The sequence below is a fragment of the Schistocerca nitens genome, chromosome 1, assembly GCF_023898315.1.
Source record: "Schistocerca nitens isolate TAMUIC-IGC-003100 chromosome 1, iqSchNite1.1, whole genome shotgun sequence".
In the NCBI taxonomy this organism is placed as follows: Eukaryota; Metazoa; Arthropoda; class Insecta; order Orthoptera; family Acrididae; genus Schistocerca; species Schistocerca nitens.
The window spans coordinates 1,132,593,672-1,132,615,285 of NC_064614.1; the positions used below are offsets into that span (position 1 = coordinate 1,132,593,672).

General features: G+C 38.0%; 1 protein-coding gene across 2 annotated transcripts in view; it reads left to right on the forward strand.

Annotated features, from left to right (window-relative positions):
- LOC126199460 (organic cation transporter protein-like) overlaps positions 1-21,614 on the forward strand; it is a 159,902-nt gene that overhangs the window by 82,398 nt on the left and 55,890 nt on the right. For both annotated transcript variants that reach the window (XM_049936392.1, XM_049936384.1), the window contains 2 exons: positions 14,663-14,817; positions 21,379-21,547. In XM_049936392.1, the coding sequence (XP_049792349.1) occupies positions 14,663-14,817; positions 21,379-21,547 (324 nt within the window). The remainder of the gene's footprint in view (positions 1-14,662; positions 14,818-21,378; positions 21,548-21,614) is intronic.

A 21,614-nucleotide genomic window follows, 5' to 3' on the forward strand; every position in this document is an offset into this window, starting at 1 on the left:
TTACTGGAGAATACTATGCTAACCTGCTGGACAAATTGCAGAAAAAGATACGCAAAAAAAGCCAGGTTTAGCAAGGAAGAAAGCCATCTTCCATCTAGACAATGCGCGCCCGCACGCATATGCCATCACCATGGCAAAATTACACGAAACTAAGGTAAGAACTGTTGCCACACCTCCCTTATTTACCTGATATGGCTCCATCAGATTTCCATCTCTTCCCAAAGTTGAAAACTTTTTTTGGTGGACGAAGATTCACTTCAAACAAAGAACTGATCGCCGGAGTTGACAACTATTTTGCAGGCCTGAAAGAAACTCATTTTCGAGATGGGGTCAAGGCACTGGAGCACCGTTGGACTAAGTGCATTAATCTACAAGGAGACTACATTAAAAAATAAAAAAAGTTTCAGTGATGTAATTACTTTTCTTCTATTCCATTCCGAAAACTTTTCAAACCACCCTCGTACACTATCTACTAATGTACAATATTCACCTGTTTAGACAGTACAAAGCCTGTTTCTTGAGACTCATTTGCACCTCTTATGTAATGGTGGCGAGTGTAATGAAAGCTGACAAGAGCCATACAGAATCAAATCCATTTTATTTCTCTTACTCATGTTGACATTTACTGTGTTTCAGCATCTGAACTGCTTGTTAATGTCCTAAAGCCAAAGTTGCAATTGTGGAAACTGCAATGAACATATGCAACCAATGGGAAAAATATTGTTCAGAAATTTCAATAAGACTACAAACTCAAATCAAATAAAACTGTTGAAATCTGTTTTATTTAATAAGACCAGTGAGACAGTCAGAAACATTACTTCATTTTTAGGTCCTTGCCATTCATAGAGCCTCCTCAGAAACTAACAGTAGAAAATGTCAAAACACACATCATTATTCTATTTCTTGGATATTGTATTTCTGACATTCACAACACATTGTGATCCGAAGCAAGAATGTCTATCACTTTATTTCTTTTTCACTTTCTTTACACCCATTTTGCTCTTTAGGGCCAATGATGTAACATTGCTCTTGAATGTTTTTGCTGTATCTGAGAAATATGATTTGTCACCTAATGTTTTAACACAATTGCCTAGCTACAAATTAAAAATTTAAATAGGCTCTACAGTTTTCTTCCATGGTGTCCTGATAAATTGACTAAACCTTGTCATTTTCTGTTATTGAAGTACTATTGTAAACAGATTACAGAAAAGAGTGATAAGAATGAAAGTATTTCAAGCAAGTAGATACTAACACCACAAAGCACATACCTATGTGAACTCCCCTATGCTGAACAAAACGCATATATGTTCCTTATACTCAAAATATCAAGAGACAATACAAGAAAATGGAACTTCCTCCATGAGCCCAGATCCAAAACCATGAAATTCAACTCAAAGCCATCCTGTGCAGAACTGTAGGACTTAGAAAAATTCTCTTCAAATTTGACAGAGATAAGAAACAAAATTTCTTGCCAAAAAATCTCTCAAAACATTTTTGAAACAAAACTTTTTCTGTAACTTATGAGAATGTGCTGACAAGTAATGCTTGTGAATGTTTTATGTGAAAACTCCCATAGCTTTTTTAATAAAAATAAACATTATTAACATTCTACATCTTTATTCTTCAATTCCACAAATTAGCAGCCATATACCACTGTAACATAGCAAGGTGTAACAACTGTTTAAGTGTGTGAGAAACAGTATGCTGTAATCAAATATCAAATTTAAAGAGTTTATCCGCACATGGAGCACCCTGGCATTCAGCATGCCAATGACAGACCACATATGAGTGCTGTGACATAAGCAACAGTTTGATACGTCGGATTTACTGTCATCGATCATCCTCGATACAGTCCTGACTTGACTCCATCCAATTTTCATCTGTTCGCAAAACTTATTGAACACCTCTGAGGACTTCACTTTGATAGTGATAAAGCGGTGCAAGCAGAGGTGAGATTGTGACTCCATCAACAAAGTCAAATATTCTACTGCAATGATATCAACAGACCGGTCTTTTACTGGGAGAAATATATTTGTCACCAGGATGACTGTGTTGAGATATAAATATCAAGACATGAAGAATGCTGGTAACAAATGTTTTATTTAAAAAGTCTTAAGAGTTTTTACACAGAAAAATTTTGAGGCACTATTTTTTAGCAGGCCCTTGTAAATGATTTATGTCTGCTACATTGTAACACAAATTGCAAAGTAGTACTGTGCACAAAATGAGATTAGCTTACATAATCCAATATCTACTTGAAAGAGAGAGAAAGAAATGCTCAGATCATATAGAAATATACACTCCTGGAAATTGAAATAAGAACACCGTGAATTCATTGTCCCAGGAAGGGGAAACTTTATTGACACATTCCTGGGGTCAGATACATCACATGATCACACTGACAGAACCACAGGCACATAGACACAGGCAACAGAGCATGCACAATGTCGGCACTAGTACAGTGTATATCCACCTTTCGCAGCAATGCAGGCTGCTATTCTCCCATGGAGACGATCGTAGAGATGCTGGATGTAGTCCTGTGGAACGGCTTGCCATGCCATTTCCACCTGGCGCCTCAGTTGGACCAGCGTTCGTGCTGGACGTGCAGACCGCGTGAGACGACGCTTCGTCCAGTCCCAAACATGCTCAATGGGGGACAGATCCGGAGATCTTGCTGGCCAGGGTAGTTGACTTACACATTCTAGAGCACGTTGGGTGGCACGGGATACATGCGGACGTGCATTGTCCTGTTGGAACAGCAAGTTCCCTTGCCGGTCTAGGAATGGTAGAACGATGGGTTCGATGACGGTTTGGATGTACCGTGCACTATTCAGTGTCCCCTCGACGATCACCAGTGGTGTACGGCCAGTGTAGGAGATCGCTCCCCACACCATGATGCCGGGTGTTGGCCCTGTGTGCCTCAGTCGTATGCAGTCCTGATTGTGACGCTCACCTGCACGGCGCCAAACACGCATACGACCATCATTGGCACCAAGGCAGAAGCGACTCTCATCGCTGAAGACGACACGACTCCATTCGTCCCTCCATTCACGCCTGTCGCGACACCACTGGAGGCGGGCTGCACGATGTTGGGGCGTGAGCGGAAGACGGCCTAACGGTGTGCGGGACCGTAGCCCAGCTTCATGGAGACGGTTGCGAATGGTCCTCGCCGATACCCCAGGAGCAACAGTGTCCCTAATTTGCTGGGAAGTGGCGGTGCGGTCCCCTACGGCACTGCGTAGGATCCTACGGTCTTGGCGTGCATCCGTGCGTCGCTGCGGTCCGGTCCCAGGTCGACGGGCACGTGCACCTTCCGCCGACCACTGGCGACAACATCGATGTACTGTGGAGACCTCACGCCCCACGTGTTGAGCAATTCGGCGGTACGTCTACCCGGCCTCCCGCATGCCCACTATACGCCCTCGCTCAAAGTCCGTCAACTGCACATACGGTTCACGTCCACGCTGTCGCGGTATGCTACCAGTGTTAAAGACTGCGATGGAGCTCCGTATGCCACGGCAAACTGGCTGACACTGACGGCGGCGGTGCACAAATGCTGCGCAGCTAGCGCCATTCGACGGCCAACACCGCGGGTCCTGGTGTGTCCGCTGTGCCGTGCGTGTGATCATTGCTTGTACAGCCCTCTCGCAGTGTCCGGAGCAAGTATGGTGGGTCTGACACACCGGTGTCAATGTGTTCTTTTTTCCATTTCCAGGAGTGTATATGAGGGTTGCCCAGAAAGTAATGCACCACATTTTTTTTCCTTCTACAATTCTTTATTGAACATTATAAGAATTACACACAAGAAAGGATGGTGTTTCATCTACATACTCTATTTCTCCACATAATCTCCATCCCATTTTATGGCCTTCCTCCAGCCCAAAACAAGGGCGTGTATGCCCTGTCGGTCAGTGGCAGATACGTATGGGAGGGCGCGCTTGCATTGCTACATGTGCCACCCCGCAAGTCAGCTTGCACACTATTCGTTCATTTCTTTCGTCAGTTAACTCGACTGAATCGAGTTATCAAGTAGTTGTACTTTCCTATGTAACACGCATGTCCACGTCAACATATTTTATATGTTTCTGTCTGGAACATAGATAGCTAACACATACCTAAGATAAAAGTTACAGCCATTCTAGCAATCTCAATACATTATTCTGTTTGGCATTTGTTCGAGAAAAGTCATGAATATTCTACCGTTTTCTTGTACAGAGAACCTTTGATACATAACATTGTAAATATGGACTATTTGTTGAATAGGAAGGTAGTTTACATTCAGAAGCAGAAATATTAAGACTGAAGAATGAATAAGTAAAAAGCCCTGGTTGTAGCAAGTGCAAGTGTGAAGATTAATCAAGAGTGAGAGTGATCTGTTGATTGTGAAGTATTAATTCATAGTAATTTCTCAGTAAAAATATTTTTATGAGACTCACAACAATATTTTTACTAATAATGTAACAATAGTTTCCCAAACCTAACTTGTAATACGTGTTCAATATGCGAAACTAATGCTGCATGTATTTCCGGTAACAGTGACTTTTGAGAAAATTCATAAAAACATGTTGTTACTATATAGGCCCTCTATCAAATGCACTAGAAAGGAACGGTATTGTCAATAAAAGTTCCACACATATAGACTGCTGTATGATTCATTGGAAACTTGCCCTTATAAGTCATAAGGTACATATTGGCTTGTCGCTTTCACAGTAGTTATTTGTTCACACTCCATGAAAGTCTGGAAGTGAACATTCTGGCAGTGAATGTTCTCAAAACAACTGAGCCACATATATAAGGGAAGCAGACTCGCTACCAGGTAGTCAGTTTGAAAGCTACAATAGTCGTGATAACTCAGAAGTGATAAAAAGTGAACAACTGCAATTATTGGCTATTACTGCGGACTTCAGTCTGTGTTGTGTTTAGTGATATTAGAAATGCATGGAGTGTAGCCATGTGTGTTTTAGTGTTAAGTGTACAAGTGTTGCATTTTTCAGTGCGAACAAAGTGTTTATTTGAGAATAATTGGCATCTAATTTACCTATGCTGTAACAGTATAATAAAATGGACCATTATATAATAAGAAAATGAAAATTAGAAACATCTGAAGATTATGGTCATCTTTCAGCCACAAGAACACCACCAGATGCGCAGGTGGAGACCAGTGCTCCGCCGAAACTTCCACGACTGATTCCTTTAATCCCATTGATATTCGCAATTAGTTGGATATATTAGTGTCAGGAAATATTAGTGATGACGTAAAATAAAAGCTTCTCACAGCTCCAAGGAAACCTGAAAAAGGTTATATCTTCCCTACTTCCAAGCACAACAAGAGGGGATGGGCTGAATACAGACAAGCGCACAGTAATCATTTTCAACAGTATCTGTGGCTGGTGTTCTCACAAGTTAAAAAAGGACTTCTTTGAATTAACTGTTCAATTTTTGTGAATAATAAAATGGTTGGAGGAAAATAATCCATTATTGCCAAGAAACTTGTGACTGAACCACTAACAAAGTTTGCCAAACTTACGGGTAAAGATGGTGACCTTGAGACCCACTCTCTGCTCAAGTACCATGTTGAAGCATCAACAGATGCAAAATTATTTTTGGCGACATGAGACAACTGCAAACTTGAAGTCATCAATCAAATGTCAAGACAGTGAATGGAAATAATTATGGAAAACAACAGAGACAGTATCGTACATATAATAAAAACAATCATACAGGGCTATTACAAATGATTGAAGCGATTTCATAAATTCACTGTAGCTCCATTCATTGACATATGGTCACGACACACTACAGATACGTAGAAAAACTCATAAAGTTTTGTTCGGCTGAAGCTGCGCTTCAGGTTTCTGCCACCAGAGCGCTCGAGAGCGCAGTGAGACAAAATGGTGACAGGAGCCGAGAAAGCGTATGTTGTGCTTGAAATGCACTCACATCAGTCAGTCATAACAGTGCAAGGTCACTTCAGGACGAAGTTCAACAAAGATCCACCAACTGCTAACTCCATTCGGCGATGGTATGCGCAGTTTAAAGCTTCTGGATGCCTCTGTAAGGGGAAATCAACGGGTCGGCCTGCAGTGAGCGAAGAAACGGTTGAACGCGTGCAGGCAAGTTTCACGCGTAGCACGCGGAAGTCGACGAATAAAGCAAGCAGGGAGCTAAACGTACCACAGCTGACGGTTTGGAAAATCTTACGGAAAAGGCTAAAGCAGAAGCCTTACCATTTACAATTGCTACAAACCCTGACACCCGATGACAAAGTCAAACGCTTTCAATTTTCGGCGCGGTTGCAACAGCTCATGGAAGAGGATGCATTCCGTGCGAAACTTGTTTTCAGTGATGAAGCAACATTTTTTCTTAATGGTGAAGTGAACAGACACAATATGCGAATCTGGGCAGTAGAGAATCCTCACGCATTCATGCAGCAAATTCGCAATTCACCAAAAGTTAACGTGTTTTGTGCAATCTCACGGTTTAAAGTTTACGGCCCCTTTTTCTTCTGTGAAAGAAACGTTACAGGACACGTGTATCTGGACATGCTGGAAAATTGGCTCATGCCACAGCTGGAGGCCGACAGCACCGACTTCATCATTCAACAGGATGGTGCTCCACCGCACTTCCGTCATGATGTTCGGCATTTCTTAAACAGGAGATTGGAAAACCGATGGATCAGTTGTGGTGGAGATCATGGTCAGCAATTCATGTCATGGCCTCCATGCTCTCCCAACTTAATCCCATGCGATTTCTTTCTGTGGGGTTATGTGAAAGATTCAGTGTTTAAACCTCCTCTACCAAGAAACGTGCCAGAACTGCGGGTTCGCATCAACGATGCTTTCGAACTCATTGATGGGGACATGCTACGCCGAGTGTGGGAGGAACTTGATTATCGGCTTGATGTCTGCCAAGTCACTAAAGGGGCACATATTGAACATTTGTGAATGCCTAAAAAAACTTTTTGAGTTTTTGTATGTGTGTGAAAAGCATTGTGAAAATATCTCAAATAATAAAGTTATTGTAGAGCTGTGAAATCACTTCAATCATTTGTAATAACCCTGTATTTCATGGAAAGCAAAATATTCCTCTGCGGGGGCATAGAGATGATGGGAGTCTATTAGAAAAATGATTGTTAAAGTATAGTGAGTGATGAGGGAAACTTTAGAGCTCTTCTAAGATTTATAATTGACGCTGGAGACTTGCAACTAAAACATCACTTTGAGACCACTGAAATGAACACCACTTACATCAATAAAACAACACGTAATGAACGTATTTCATGCTGTGAAACAGTGGTGTTATCGAGAAAACTGGAGGAAATTGAAGATTGATTTTATTACAGCATAATCTTCGATGAGACTACAGACATAGTGCACATCACCCACTTGAGTTTTGCTGCAATATATGTTGATGGTGACAGCAAATTACATGAAAGATTCTTGGGTTTCGTTGGCATCCACAAAGACAATGATTGTGGTAGAAAAATTGACTATGAACCTCAATAGAATCAAGAAGAAGAGCCTAGTGATACTGGTGAAGTATTAGGTACTACAATTCTAAGGAGAATGGAAACCATTTCTTTGTCACTGGAGAACTGTTTGGGTATAGGCTGTGGTGGTTGCTCAGTTAATATGTCAAAATTGTTGAAAGGAGCTGTGGCTACAATAAAAAAGAAAGCTATCAATGTGCACCCCCCCCCCCCTCCCCTCCTCCCATGAACCATGGACCTTGACGTTGGTTGGTGGGGAGGCTTGCATGCATCAGCGATACAGATAGCCGTACTGTAGGTGCAACCACAATGGACGGGTATCTGTTGAGAGGCCAGACAAACGTGTGGTTCCTGAAGAGGGGCAGCAGCCTTTTCAGTAGTTGCAGGGGCAACAGTCTGAATGATTGACTGATCTGGCCTTGTAACACTAACCAAAATGGCCTTGCTGTGCTGGTACTGTGAACGGCTGAAAGCAAGGGAAAACTACAGCTGTAATTTTTCCCGAGGGCATGCAGCTTTAATGTATGGTTAAATGATGATGGGGTCCTCTTGGGTAAAATATTCCAGAGGTAAAATAGTCCCCCATTCATATCTCCAGACAGGGACTATTCAAGAGGACATCGTTATCAGGAGAAAGAAAACTTGCATTCGTTCGGTGTCAGGAGGAACAAGACATTTGATCAGGTGAATACAGGATTATAAGTACAAAATCAAATAGGGGTAATGCAGGCATAGGTTTAATAATGAATAAAAAAATAGGAGTGCAGGTAAGCTACTATAAACAACATAGTGAACGCATTATTGTGGTAAAAAGATGAGGGCTAGTAGAAATCCTTGGGTAACAGAAGAAATATTGAATTTAACTGATGAAAGGAGAAAATATAAAAATGCAGTAAATGAAGTAGGCAAAAAGAAATACAAACATCTCAAGAATGAGATCAACAGGAAGTGCAAAATGGCTAAGCAGGGATGGCTGGAGGACAAATGTAAGGATGTACAGGGTTATCTCCCTAGGGGTAAGATAGATACTGCCTACAGGAAAATTAAAGAGACATTTGGAGAAAAGAGAACCACTTGTATGAATATCAAGAGCGCAGATGGAAACATTTCTAAGCAAAGAAGGGAAAGCATAAAGGTGGAAGGAGTATATAGAGGGTCTATACAAGGGCGATGTACTTGAGGACAATATTATGGAAATGGAAGAAGATGTAGATGAAGATGAAATGGGAGATATGATACTGAGTGAAGAGTTTAACAGAGCACTGAAAGACCTGAGTTGAAACAAGGCCCCAGGAGTAGACAACATTCCATTAGAACTACTGACAGCCTTGGGAAAGCCAGTCCTGACAAAACTCTACCATCTGGTGAGCAAGAGGTATGAGACAGGCGAAATACCCTCAGACTTCAAGAAGAATATAATAATTCCAATCCCAAAGAAAGCAGGTGTTAACAAATGTGGAAATTACCGAACTATCAGTTTAATAAGTCACGGCTGCAAAATACTAACGCGAATTCTTTACAGACGAGTGGAAAAACTGATAGTAGCCGACCTCGGGGAAGATCAGTTTGGATTCCGTAGAAATATTGGAACATGTGAGGCAATACTGACCCTATGACCTATCTTAGAAGAAAGATTAAGGAAAGGCAAACCTATGTTTCTAGCATTTGTACACCTTTCAAATTCTGAAGGTGGCAGGGGTAAAATACAGGAAGCAAAAGGCTAGTTACAATTTGTACAGAAACCAGAAGGCAGTTATAAGAGTCGAGGGACATGAAAGGGAAGCAATGGTTGGGAAGGGAGTGAGACAGGATTGTAGCCTCTCCCCGATGTTATTCAATCTGTATATTGAGCAAGCAGTAAAGGAAACAAAAGAATATTTCGGAGTAGCTATTAAAATCCATGGAGAAGAAATAAAAAGTTTGAGGTTTGCCGATGACATTGTAATTGTGTCAGAGACAGCAGAGGACTTGGAAGAACAGTTGAATGGAATGGACAGTGTCTTGAAAGGAGGATATAAGATGAACATCGACAAAAGCAAAATGAGGATAATGGAATGTAGTTGAATTAAGTTGGGTGATGCTGAGGGAATTAGATTAGGAAATGAGACACTTACAGTAGTAAAGAAGTTTCGCTATTTGGGGAGCAAAATAACTGATGATGGTCGAAGTAGAGAGGATATAAAATGTACGCTGGCAATAGCAAGGAAAGTGTTTGTGAAGAAGAGAAATTTGTTAACATTGAGTATAGATTTAAGTGTCAGGAAGTCGTTTCTGAAAGTATTTGTATGGAGTGTAGTCATGTATGGAAGTGAAATGTGGACAATAAATAGTCTGGGCAAGAAGAGAATAAAAGCTTTTGAAACGTGATGCTACAGAAGAATGCTGAAGATTAGATGGGTAGATCACATAACTAATGAGGAGGTATTGAATAGGATTGGGGAGGAGCTTATGGCACAACTTGACTAGAAGAAGGGATCAGTTGGTAATACATGTTCTGAGGCATCAAGGGATCACCAATTTAGTATTGGAGGGCAGTGTGGAGGGTAAAAATCATAGAGGGAGACCAAGAGATGAATACACTCAGCAGATTCAGAAGGATGTAGGTTGCAGTAGATACTGGGAGATGAAGAAGCTTACACAGGATAGAGTAGCATGGAGAGCTGCATCAAACCAGTGTCAGGACTGAAGACCACAACAACAACAATCACTGTGCAAGTAGCACCATGTCGAAGTCATCAGCTCAACCTTCCTGTCACTTGCAGTTGCAAAGTTACATGTATGAGAAACTCACTTGGTACTATTGAAGAAGTCATAGCATTCGTTACAGTTGTCTAGCACATTGAAGAGTCACCTAAGACACCCACTGCAGTCACATTGTCAAACGAAATGGGTTGAGCAACATGATGCTGTTATTCAATTCGTAGGTGATCTCGGAACAGTTTGCAAAATTCTTAAAGAAATACAGAGGTGGAGGGATGGAACAATGGCTGCCAAAGCCAATATTCTCTTTCGAGTTCTCTCTAATTGCAAGTTTATCATCACTCTGTTTACACTGAGTGACATTATGAGCATAACATATCCAGTCAGCAAAACCTTACAAGAACGTTGCTTGGATGTCACAATGGCAAAAGCAAAATTAGATTCGACTCTCAAGGTGTACAATGGCATTAGAGCTAATGTTGGTAGCCACTTTGCTCATTTTTTTGAAGAGGCAAAGTCAGTTATGAAAGATTTAGACATGGAGATGAGTGTTCCTCATCTAACAGGCAGACAAAGACACAGGGAAAACTACTATCATAACGATGATGCTATGACATATTGGAAAAGAACTGTTTTTATTCCCACACTGGACCATGTTATGACTGACATGAGAGAACATTTTGCTTAAGAAAATATTTATCATTTAAAATTCAACATACTTTTGCCCTCACAACTATTGAAACATGACAGTAATGATCTGGCACATAACTGAATCAGTGCTTAACTAAACTACCATTCTTTGAAGAAGGATCACTCTTTGTGATTAAAAAGAGACTAATGGGAGAGATTCTTCTATACATGCAAACGAGCATAAATGCCCATAATGATCACGATTCTGTTATGCAAGTGTTGTCTGTTCGTCCTAGATCTGCCTGTCTTACTTTGCACTTGCTGTACAAAATATTTGCATGTCTACCTGCATCTATTGCTACTGTAGAAAGAAGTTTTTCAACATTGCAGCATATAAAGACATGGCTGAGGTCGACAATACATATGTTGTATTTCCTGTTAGTGAGTAAAGCGTTTATAGCTCAGGTTTTATTTAACTTTTACTTGTACTTTCACATGTATGGTGACTTCTTCCTTTTTTTTCTTTTTACGATGAAGTGAGTCTCATTCTTCTTTATATGATATTATATGACTGAACAGAAGGCTGCAGTTTTATTTTTATCATTTAAATGGACAAAATTTTCCAAAATTAGTCAGTAGCACTAATGTTCTTTGTGCCTCATACATCAACATAGTCATCAGAACACCATCTCACTTCTGAGCTCTCAGTGAAATTCATATTGTTGTGGCACTCCAGTGCGTTGACTTTGTTGCAACGTATACTTAGTATTGCATATTGTGGATTATGAATTTTAGTTTAATAATGTCAATTTCTGAGTAATTTGATTATTACATGGAAGACACATCAAAAATATCTGATAAAACTTCATCAATATTATAGTGCCAACAGTAACTTAATGTTGGTACCATCCTGTAATGATGAAACAGCTACTGAATAAACCTCACACAAAATTTCAAGCTTCTCAAATCATCAATACATCTTGCATGAATTCTTGCACAGAATAGTAGCATTTTTCCAGTAAAATTTCCTGTAGTCTCCTTTTTAGCAAACTTTACAGCATACTGAATATATTTTGCATCTTAATTTATTGTCAGTTTTCATTCCCATTTACCATGAAGTCTGAGCATATAACTGTTTCCATTATTATCTATGCTGTTTTTGTGTAGTGTCAACAGCATTGGATAATATATCAATTGTAAATGCAACATGTGCTTTCTAACTTAATTTTTACTCCTAATTTAATCCAGTTAATTTGACCACAGAAATATATTCTACTGAGTTGTTTTGCTCTACCAATTCCTCTAAACTAATGCCCAGTGCACATTTTCCACAAAATAGTTGACTGTATCTGCAGAACATTCTCCTTGTTAAAATCCATTTGGTACTTAGAATAATATCATACTTTGTAATAAATTTTTGTATCTTGATTGTATTTATGCTCTCTATCTTTGGTCAGATTTTAAAAATTGAAATTGGGCAATAAATCCCCATGGCTTCCATCAATGTTTGTTGATCAGATGTTTCTCTTTTTGCATGCTTGATCTCAACAGGAAGGCAGCATAATTCGAAATAAACCAATGTTAAGGCTAGCTGTTTCGTTGCTATGCTACATATTCCTATAATTGCTTAAGTGAGTGTGCCATCCTGCCATGCAGAATTTTTGTTTATGTGATAATATAGAATTCCAGTGTCAATAATTAAAACTCATTTGTCTTTTTTTTATATTATCATTACTCCCCTTCTGCAGGTAGGTTCTGGGGTAAATTCAAAGCAATTTATTTTGCTCTAATAAATGCTGTCATGTTCCTCTATTGCATGTATGAAGTATTTATTAAAACACTGATATATGAGCTGAGTGAACAATAATGTTACATTCAAACTTAATATCTAAGATATCATACCTCCAGACTATTAATAGTCAACTCTTGAGTTAACAACAGAATACACTTTGTTTTTTTAATTCATACTTTATAATTAATCTGCTATTTGTCATTGGTTTTCCTACTTTCAGAACCTTGTGTTGTTGACTATTCCTAGTGTTAAGAATTTTTTTGCCATCAGTGATCCACTTAAGTCTGCTTGTCACTCTGCTACATTAGCAAACTGTTGATTCACATTACTTTCTATACCATAGTACTGAATAAAGATAAAGATTATTTTATTGTCATTAGGCCATAACAGCAATAGACAAATTTTTGCACAATAGACTAATTTTTGTACAGCGCAATTGTTACATTAATAAGCAGAATAATAAAGCACTATTGACTTACAATTCGATGTCCAAGTCAAAGAATTCTTTTAATTCATAAAAGGGGTTGGCAACAAGCCACTTATTTAATGTTTTCCTAAATTCACACTCTGGAAGATCTTGTACTGTCTGCAGAAGCATATTAAATAGATTATGGCCCACTAGCTCATAGCTATTGACTGTCTTTGCTAGTCTACAGTATGATGTATATATGGACTTGTTTTTCCTTGTGTTGTGACCATGAATATTATTTCTACGTTTTACTTCATGTAGGTTATTTTTTGTATAGATTAACACTTGGTATATGTACAGATTTATAACAGTCATCATTTTGAGTTTGGTGAACAAGTGCTTACAATGTGCTTTATGCTGGGAACATGTAATGACTCTGATTGCTTTCATCTGTAGAAGTAATATATTTTGAACATGGCTTGAGTTTCCCCAGAGAATACATCCATATGACACAATACTTTGGAGGAATGCAAAATACGAAGTCTTAACATAGGCTGCTGGTACATATTTTATAAGACATCTTAATAAATAAATTACTCTAGACAGTTTGATACTAATATATTTTATGTGTTGTTCCCAGGACTGTTTACTGTCTAAGTATATCCCCAAGAACTTTACATAGCTGGGATCATTAACAGGGCTTTTGTCCCTTAGGCTAAATAACATTTTTTGTGTCTTGTTCTCACTCAGGAGAAAACCACTTGACTTAAACCAATATTTTACTTGGGCAAGTGTATCGTCCACAGAATCTTTTAGCTTATTCAGGTCATAATTGTAGTTTAGGAAGGTTGTGCGCAATATCAGGTATAGCCTTGTATGCTCCACCGTGGCGGTGCTGCGCATGCGGGTCACAGAATTTGCAAGGTTGCCAACAACCAGCATCTGTGAGCTGCATGTGCAGTGCCGCCACGGTGGGGCATGTAGGGCTGTGTCTGATATTGCTTTTGGTGCTATTCTGTAGTCATGATTGGTGCAAATCTTTACAGAACCATGCCAACATAGTGTCCTCAAGTTTTCTCTGTACTTCCTCATCCAGGTCTTAACAATGCCAGTTCCCAGCTCAACATAAACTTCACAGCATGCCTGTCATTTATGTCACTTCACCTATGTACACCCCTTCCCCTGCTGCACAGTTTTACATGGCAGAATTGGGACCTTCTTAAAGTCCATGGGATGTAACACAGTGCCACATGCACTCATAGGGTTAAAATTCTGCAGTCTGGCTGGCATGACTTCATAATAACGTGATAAACAAGAGGCAGGGACTGCCTTGGTTCAGTCTAGGCTGTTTAAAGGTGATATTGCTGGCCAATTTGAGAGTGGCTTTGGTAGATTTCCCACATTTATCTAGCTATGTGCTGGCTCTGGGTCACACTTTACAGAAGGTCTGCTTCTGAAAACTAAACAATTCTGAATGATTTTCTGTTTCTGTCTGTTCTATTGCCACAGTTCTTTTTATAAATTAGATCTGTTTTAATTTTAAAAATAATCACAAATGATGGTTCAACTTAACATTTTCCAGTTTTTCAAATATATATTTGATATACATGCATATAAGAGGAAACTATGTGAATTTTTACAGGTATGGAAGAAAGCCAATCTTCATGGTAGCTGTTGTGATGCAAGTAATTGCAGGGTTACTGGTTTCATTTTCACCACAGTATGTATGGTTTATTATATTCAGACTGTTTGTTGGAAGCACAGTCTCAGGGCTATTTCTTGTAGGATACGTAATTGGTATGTGCACACTTTATATGCATTCTGATAATTACATAATTCTGAGGACTCGATTTCTATTAGTTTAAAGTATGTAACTTGATTGTATCCTTTGTGTAACTCATAATCTGATATGCTGGTCTACTTAATGACATAACTAGAGGTCTCCTTAGGAACATGATTTGCATTTCCCATGGCCTTCCCAAAACATTTGTTTATATGGAATGTTTTGCAATTTCTTTTATAGGCTTCTAGAAGTTGTAGAGGGGACTTAGTATATAACATAAGTTAAGAAATGTATCATTTGGATGCAAACTAAGTTTGAAGACTGGATCATTCTCGAATATTCTACTTCACAGTACACATGCAGAAGAGACAATGAGCTCTGACCTGTGATCACTACAGGAGGGTACTCCACTTGATGACCCTGTTGTTCATTGCACCAGACGTATCTGCAACTTGTGCTTTCATACACACAATCCACAAACCCTGGCACAAGTCAGTGGAGCATCACAGTCAACCCTTCTAGCTGTGGATATATTGGTTTCCCACAACCATGGTTGTAGTCAGATGAAAATAGCCTTTCAAAAGCTGTTTGAAAACTAATTTTGACCAGTGACACACCCACACCAATGAATAGCTTGAACTCAATGCAACAGCCAAACAAGTTCATAACTGGCTCACAGTAATTATTTTTTGAGACAATGCAAAGAAGTAGCTTATAAAATCATTCTATGAAACTAAGGAATAAGAACAGTGTGTTAAGCTGACAAGTGCACACTGTAACTTTCTTGCTCACATGTAAGATGTAAATTTAAATATCATTTCAAACATTGCATTGTTCTCAAAATGTAAAAGAATTATCTGCAAAGATAGGAAATTAGTTTGGACATGAGATGATACACTATTGTTTTGATATTTATCTTGACATAGTAAGTGTTCCCATGATTGTTGATCAAGCTATTAAATTATTTTTGTTCACTGCAAAAGTCATTTAAAGTCAGAGTTGGTATTTTTGGTTTTAGCTGGATCCATTTGTCCATTCTAAGTTTTTACTCTCCAAAATAAAAAGTCCAACACCCCTATCATGTTAACTTTCTTCATTTATGCATACCAAATAAAATGCAACTTCTTACAACCACCACTCACAAGAACAACTCAACAGCAACAACAACTCTACAATGACTGCCTGCTTTGGCCTAATATTGACCCTTATATAAAAAAATAGCAGCTGATGATGACAAATTCATCATTAGTATTAATACCTTTTGTAAAATTTTGATGAAAAATTACATATTCATATTAGTAAGTTTTATAGTAATGAATAAAATATTTAACAGTGTTTGTTGCTACTAACCATATAGCAGAGATGCTGAGTCACGATAGGAACACCCCAAAAAGATTCACACCAATTATAGCTTTCGGCCATTAAGGCCTTTGTCAACAATAGTCACACACACACACACACACACACACACACACTCGCACAAATGCAACTCACACACATGTCTGCAGTCTCAGGCAACTGGAGTAAGGTTTCAGTTGCCTGAGACTGCAGACATGTGTGTGAGTTGCGTTTGTGCGAGTGTTTTTGTGCATGTGTGTATGTGTGACTATTGTTGACAAAGGCCTTAATTGGCCAAAAGCTATAATTGTGTGAATCTTTTTGTTGTTCCTATCGTAACTCAGCATCTCCGCTATATCGTGAGTACCAACTTTCCTTCTCTAATATTGTTACATTCTACCCTAGATTTTCCATTGTTAGTGTTTGTTTTCATATACAATGTCTTCTTTATATAACATTTCATGATGTATTGATTTTGAATAATCCTTGATATGTAAATTTCTGATAAAGTGCTTAATTATGTTGATTGCTAGCATTTACAAAGGAATCAATGCTCAAGTTACACTATTTGATATAACCAATTACTTTATAAACCATGTCCAAGATTACACTCCACTGACAATATTATGAAAAGGACAGATTGCTACTGACCATAGAGTGGAGATGTTGAGACGCAGACAGGCACAACAACAAGAAGACTAAACACGTAAGCTTTTTGTTCTCCCTACTTGTGATTCAACATCTCTGATATATGGTGAGTAACAATCTACCTTTTTCATAAAATTGTCATTGTTCCATCCTGGACTCTCAATTATTATCTACTGAACTATTTTTAATTTGAATGATTGGTCATGACATTAGACTGTGTTTTTCAAGAACTTTCTACATAATAATTTTGCATTGTTGTTGTTGTGATCTTCAGTCCTGAGACTGGTTTGATGCTGTTCTCCATGCTACTCTATCCTGTGCAAGCTTCTTCATCTCCCAGTACCTACTGCAACCTACATCCTCCTGAATCCGCTTGGTGTATTCATCTCTTGGTCTCCCTCTATGATTTTTACCCTCCACACTGCCCTTCCTTGATGCCTCAGAACATGTCCTACCAACCAATCCCTTCTTCTAGTCAAGTTGTGCCAAAAATTTCTCATCTCCCCCTTCCTATTCAATACCTCCTCATTAGTTATGTCATCTTACCCATCTAATTTTCAGCATTCTTCTGTAGCACCACATTTCAAAAGCTTCTATTCTGTTCTTGTCTAAACTATTTATCATCCACGTTTCACTTCCATACATGGCTACACTCCATACAAATACTTTCAAAAACGACTTCCTGACACTTAAATCTAAACTCGATGTTAACAAATTTCTCTTCTTCAGAAACACTTTCCTTGCCATTGCCATTCTACATTTTATATCCTCTCTACTTTGACCATCATCAGTTATTTTGCTCCCCAAATAGCAAAACTCCTTTACTACTTTAAGTGTCTCATTTCCTAATCTAATTCCCTCAGCATCACCCGACTTAATTCGACTACATTCCAGTATTCTCATTTTTCTTTTGTTGATGTTCACCTTATATCCTCCTTTCAAGACACTATCCATTCTGTTCAACTGCTCTTCCAAGTCAATGTCATCGGCGAACCTCAAAGTTTTTATTTCTTCTCCATGGATTTTAATACTTACTCCGAATTTTTCTTTTGTTTCCTTTACTGCTTGCTCAATATACAGATTGAATAACATCTGGGAGAGGCTACAATCCTGTCTCATTCCCTTCCCAACCACTGCTTTCCTTTCATGTCCCTCAACTCTTATAACTGCCATCTGGTTTCTGTACAAATTGTAAATAGCCTTTCGCTCCCTGTATTTTACCCCTGCCACCTTCAGAATTTGAAAGAGAGTATTCCAGTCAATGTTGTCAAAAGCTTTCTCTAAGTCTACAAATGCTAGAAACGTAGGTTTGCCTTTCCTTAATCTAGCTTCTAAGATAAGTTGTAGGGTCAGTATTGCCTCACGTGTTCCATTATTTCTACGGAATCCAAACTGATCTTCCCTGAGGTCAGCTTCTACTAGTTTTTCCATTCATCTGTAAAGAGTTTGCGTTAGTATTTTGCAGCCGTGACTTATTAAACTGATAGTTCGGTAATTTTCACATTTGTTAACACCTGCTTTCTTTGGGATTGGAATTATTATATTCTTCTTGAAGTCTGATGGTATTTCGCCTGTCTCATACATCTCGCTCACCAGATGGTAGAGTTTTGTCAGAACTGGCTCTCCCAAGGCTGTCAGCAATTCTAATGGAATGTTGTCTACTCCTGGGGACTTGTGTCAACTCAGGTCTTTCAGTGCTGTGTAAAACTCTTCACACAGTATCATACTCCCATTTCATCTTCATCTACATCCTCTTCCATTTCCATAATATTGTCCTCAAGTAGATCACCCTTGTATAGACCTTCTATATACTCCTTCCAACTTTCTGCTTTCCCTTCTTTGCTTAGAACTGGGTTTCCATCTGAGCTCTTGATATTCATACAAGTGGTTCTCTTTTCTCCAATTTTACATATCTGATACAAAAATTATTATTTCACTGAATTATTATCTTCCTGGATTAAAAATTATTGTTTTAACAGAATGGAAATGTGTATACATGAAATATATCTGTATGTTATACATGAAATTTCAGATTATTACAATCTTGCAAATGAAATAGTAGAACCAACTTCAGTATTTACAGGACATTCAGTTATTTCAAATGTTGTTAGGTAACGAATAGTAGATGCAAAAGAAATAAAAAGAATCATAAATATATGATAACATAATAAAACTAAAAACAAAGATGATGTGACTTACCAAATGAAAGTGCTGGCAGGTCAACAGACACACAAACAAACACAAACATACACACAAAATTCAAGCTTTCGCAACAAACTGTTGCCTCATCAGGAAAGAGGGAAGGAGAGGGAAAGACGAAAGGATGTGGGTTTTAAGGGAGAGGGTAAGGAGTCATTCCAATCCCGGGAGTGGAAAGACTTACCTTAGGGGGAATAAAGGACGGGTATACACTCGCACACACACACATATCCATCCACACATATACAGACACAAGCAGACATCTTTTTTCCTTTCTAGAAATACTTACCCCCAAGCTATGCAGAGAAAGCACAGAATTTCTGATAGAAAATAAAAAAGGAATGTTATACTAGAGGTCCTGCTACTCAGATGAAGGTGGATCATTCACAATTAAGCCACTACAATGAATGGAATCTGTAACATTTACCAAACCTGGGCACATGTGTTGCACTTTGAAAATGTGTATAATAATGTTCCAACAAATAAAGTACCAAAATTCACTATAATGAGGTGATGAGTACAACTAGTAAAGATATAAAATACTGCAAAGCATAATCCCAGTGCAGCCAAGTACTGATAAAGGAAAACAACCACTTGCAAAGAGAAATATCAACAGAAGAGACATACAATAATTAAATTACAAAATTAGGACCAATACTGTTCCTGATAAACATCAATGTCTTACTCATGATGAAAAAATTCTATTCGCTGATGACAGCAATATTACAGTCACTGAGAAAACAAGAGAACTCCTTGCTGAGAAAGCAAATGAAACTCTCAAGGAAATTTATGATTGGTCAATAAGCAATAATGTAACACTGAACATGAAAACTAATGCCATGAATTTCAGTTTGATGAGGAAAAATGACAATGTTACATTAAATGTAGATGGCCCCTCTATAGACTGTAACAAATGCAAAATTTCTAGGAATGAATATTGATTCTCAGCTGAAGTGGTGTGAACACACAAAGGTACTTGCAAACAGAATGTCATCAGCATGTTATGCCCTTAGAATCCTATCATCAGTGTGTAACATGCAGTGTCTTTTAGTTACATGCTATTCAACTTACATTCACCAAGAAAAAATAAGTATAAAACTCATAACAGCATTTTCTACAAAGGAATGAAACTGTACAATAAATTACCAAAAGAGATTAAAGAAATAGCAAAAATACACTTATTTAAAAAGGCACCTAAAAAGTACCTGTTATGCAGTACATTTTATACATTGAAGGATTACTTAGATAAAATAGAGTATGAGTTTGATAAAAAAATGTTATACAAATAAATAATAATAATAATGATTATAAAACATCCAACATTCGACATAACACTTTCACTTTATGTTTTTTTCCCTTCTTTTTTCCTTTCTAGAAATACTTACCCCCAAGCTATGCATAGCACAATACTAACACCTCTTCCTCTTTCTGAGCTCAACATCTCACTCATTATGGAGGGATGCTGACTTGGTTTTTCAGGATAGCAAATGGGAAGTTGCAGTACAGAAAATGGCTCAGAGTTCACCAGTGTGTGTGTGTGTGTGTGTGTGTGTGTGTGTGTGTGTGTGTGTGTGTGTGTGTGTGTGTATGTATGAGTGAAGTGTTATGAAACAATGTGTGTATAGTGTGTGCAATGACTGATAGTGAGACGTGAGTGAACAGTGTGGCATTACATTATTTATTAAGTTATTTATAAAAAAAGTATTGTATACCAGGAGTAAATCTAATGATTGTCTCTAACTAGGAGTCTGTAAATATATGTGCATATGAATTAGCTTATTTTAAATTGATCTGAACTTGTAAATACTTTGACATGTCCTATAGCCTTGTAAAAAGGGATCTACAGATGAACAAAGCTTCTACTACTTCTACTACTACTAGAATTTTGTTGTTTGAAAATCTTCACAGTACATTTGTCTGCTTTAATTGGCAGTTCTCAAGATACAGTACTTTCATTTTCTTGATATGATGTTCAGAATTGGCACAAAATATCACTCTGAGATTTATTGTGTAGTTTATTAACACTAGGGACTTTTAAACAGATCATATTTTCATCAGATCACACAATTATACTTTTTTATTTTAATAATTTATCCATAATTTCATAAATAGTGTTTTAATAGCTCTGAGAATTTTGTCTCAACGTTTTTGTAACTTTATCATTCTGTTTCCTGCATAATTTTACCAGAAACCTAATTTTCCATTGACAATAGATACTCTTTTCCATTTCTTTCATCAATTTCACTATGAGCTATATTATTCAGTATCTTTCTGTTCAAGTTCTATTCAGAAAAAGACATTTTCTGTTGATTTTTAAATTGACTGATAGTATTATTATTAATTTTATCTCCATAAATTGTTCAAAAACTTACTCTGCCCATATTTTCTAGCAATGGAAATGGTTGGTACAAGGAAACGCTTATTTGCTGGTGTTGCTTGTCAGTTATTCTTCACCTTTGGTTATGTTATAACTGCACTATTTGCATACCTTATACCAGAGTGGCGATTACTACAAATAGCAATTACAGTGCCATCTCTCATATTCCTAAGCTACTGGTGGTAAGTTGAGTTTATGGTAGTGGTAATCAACATTACCCTTAGATAATGATACATAATAAGGATGGTA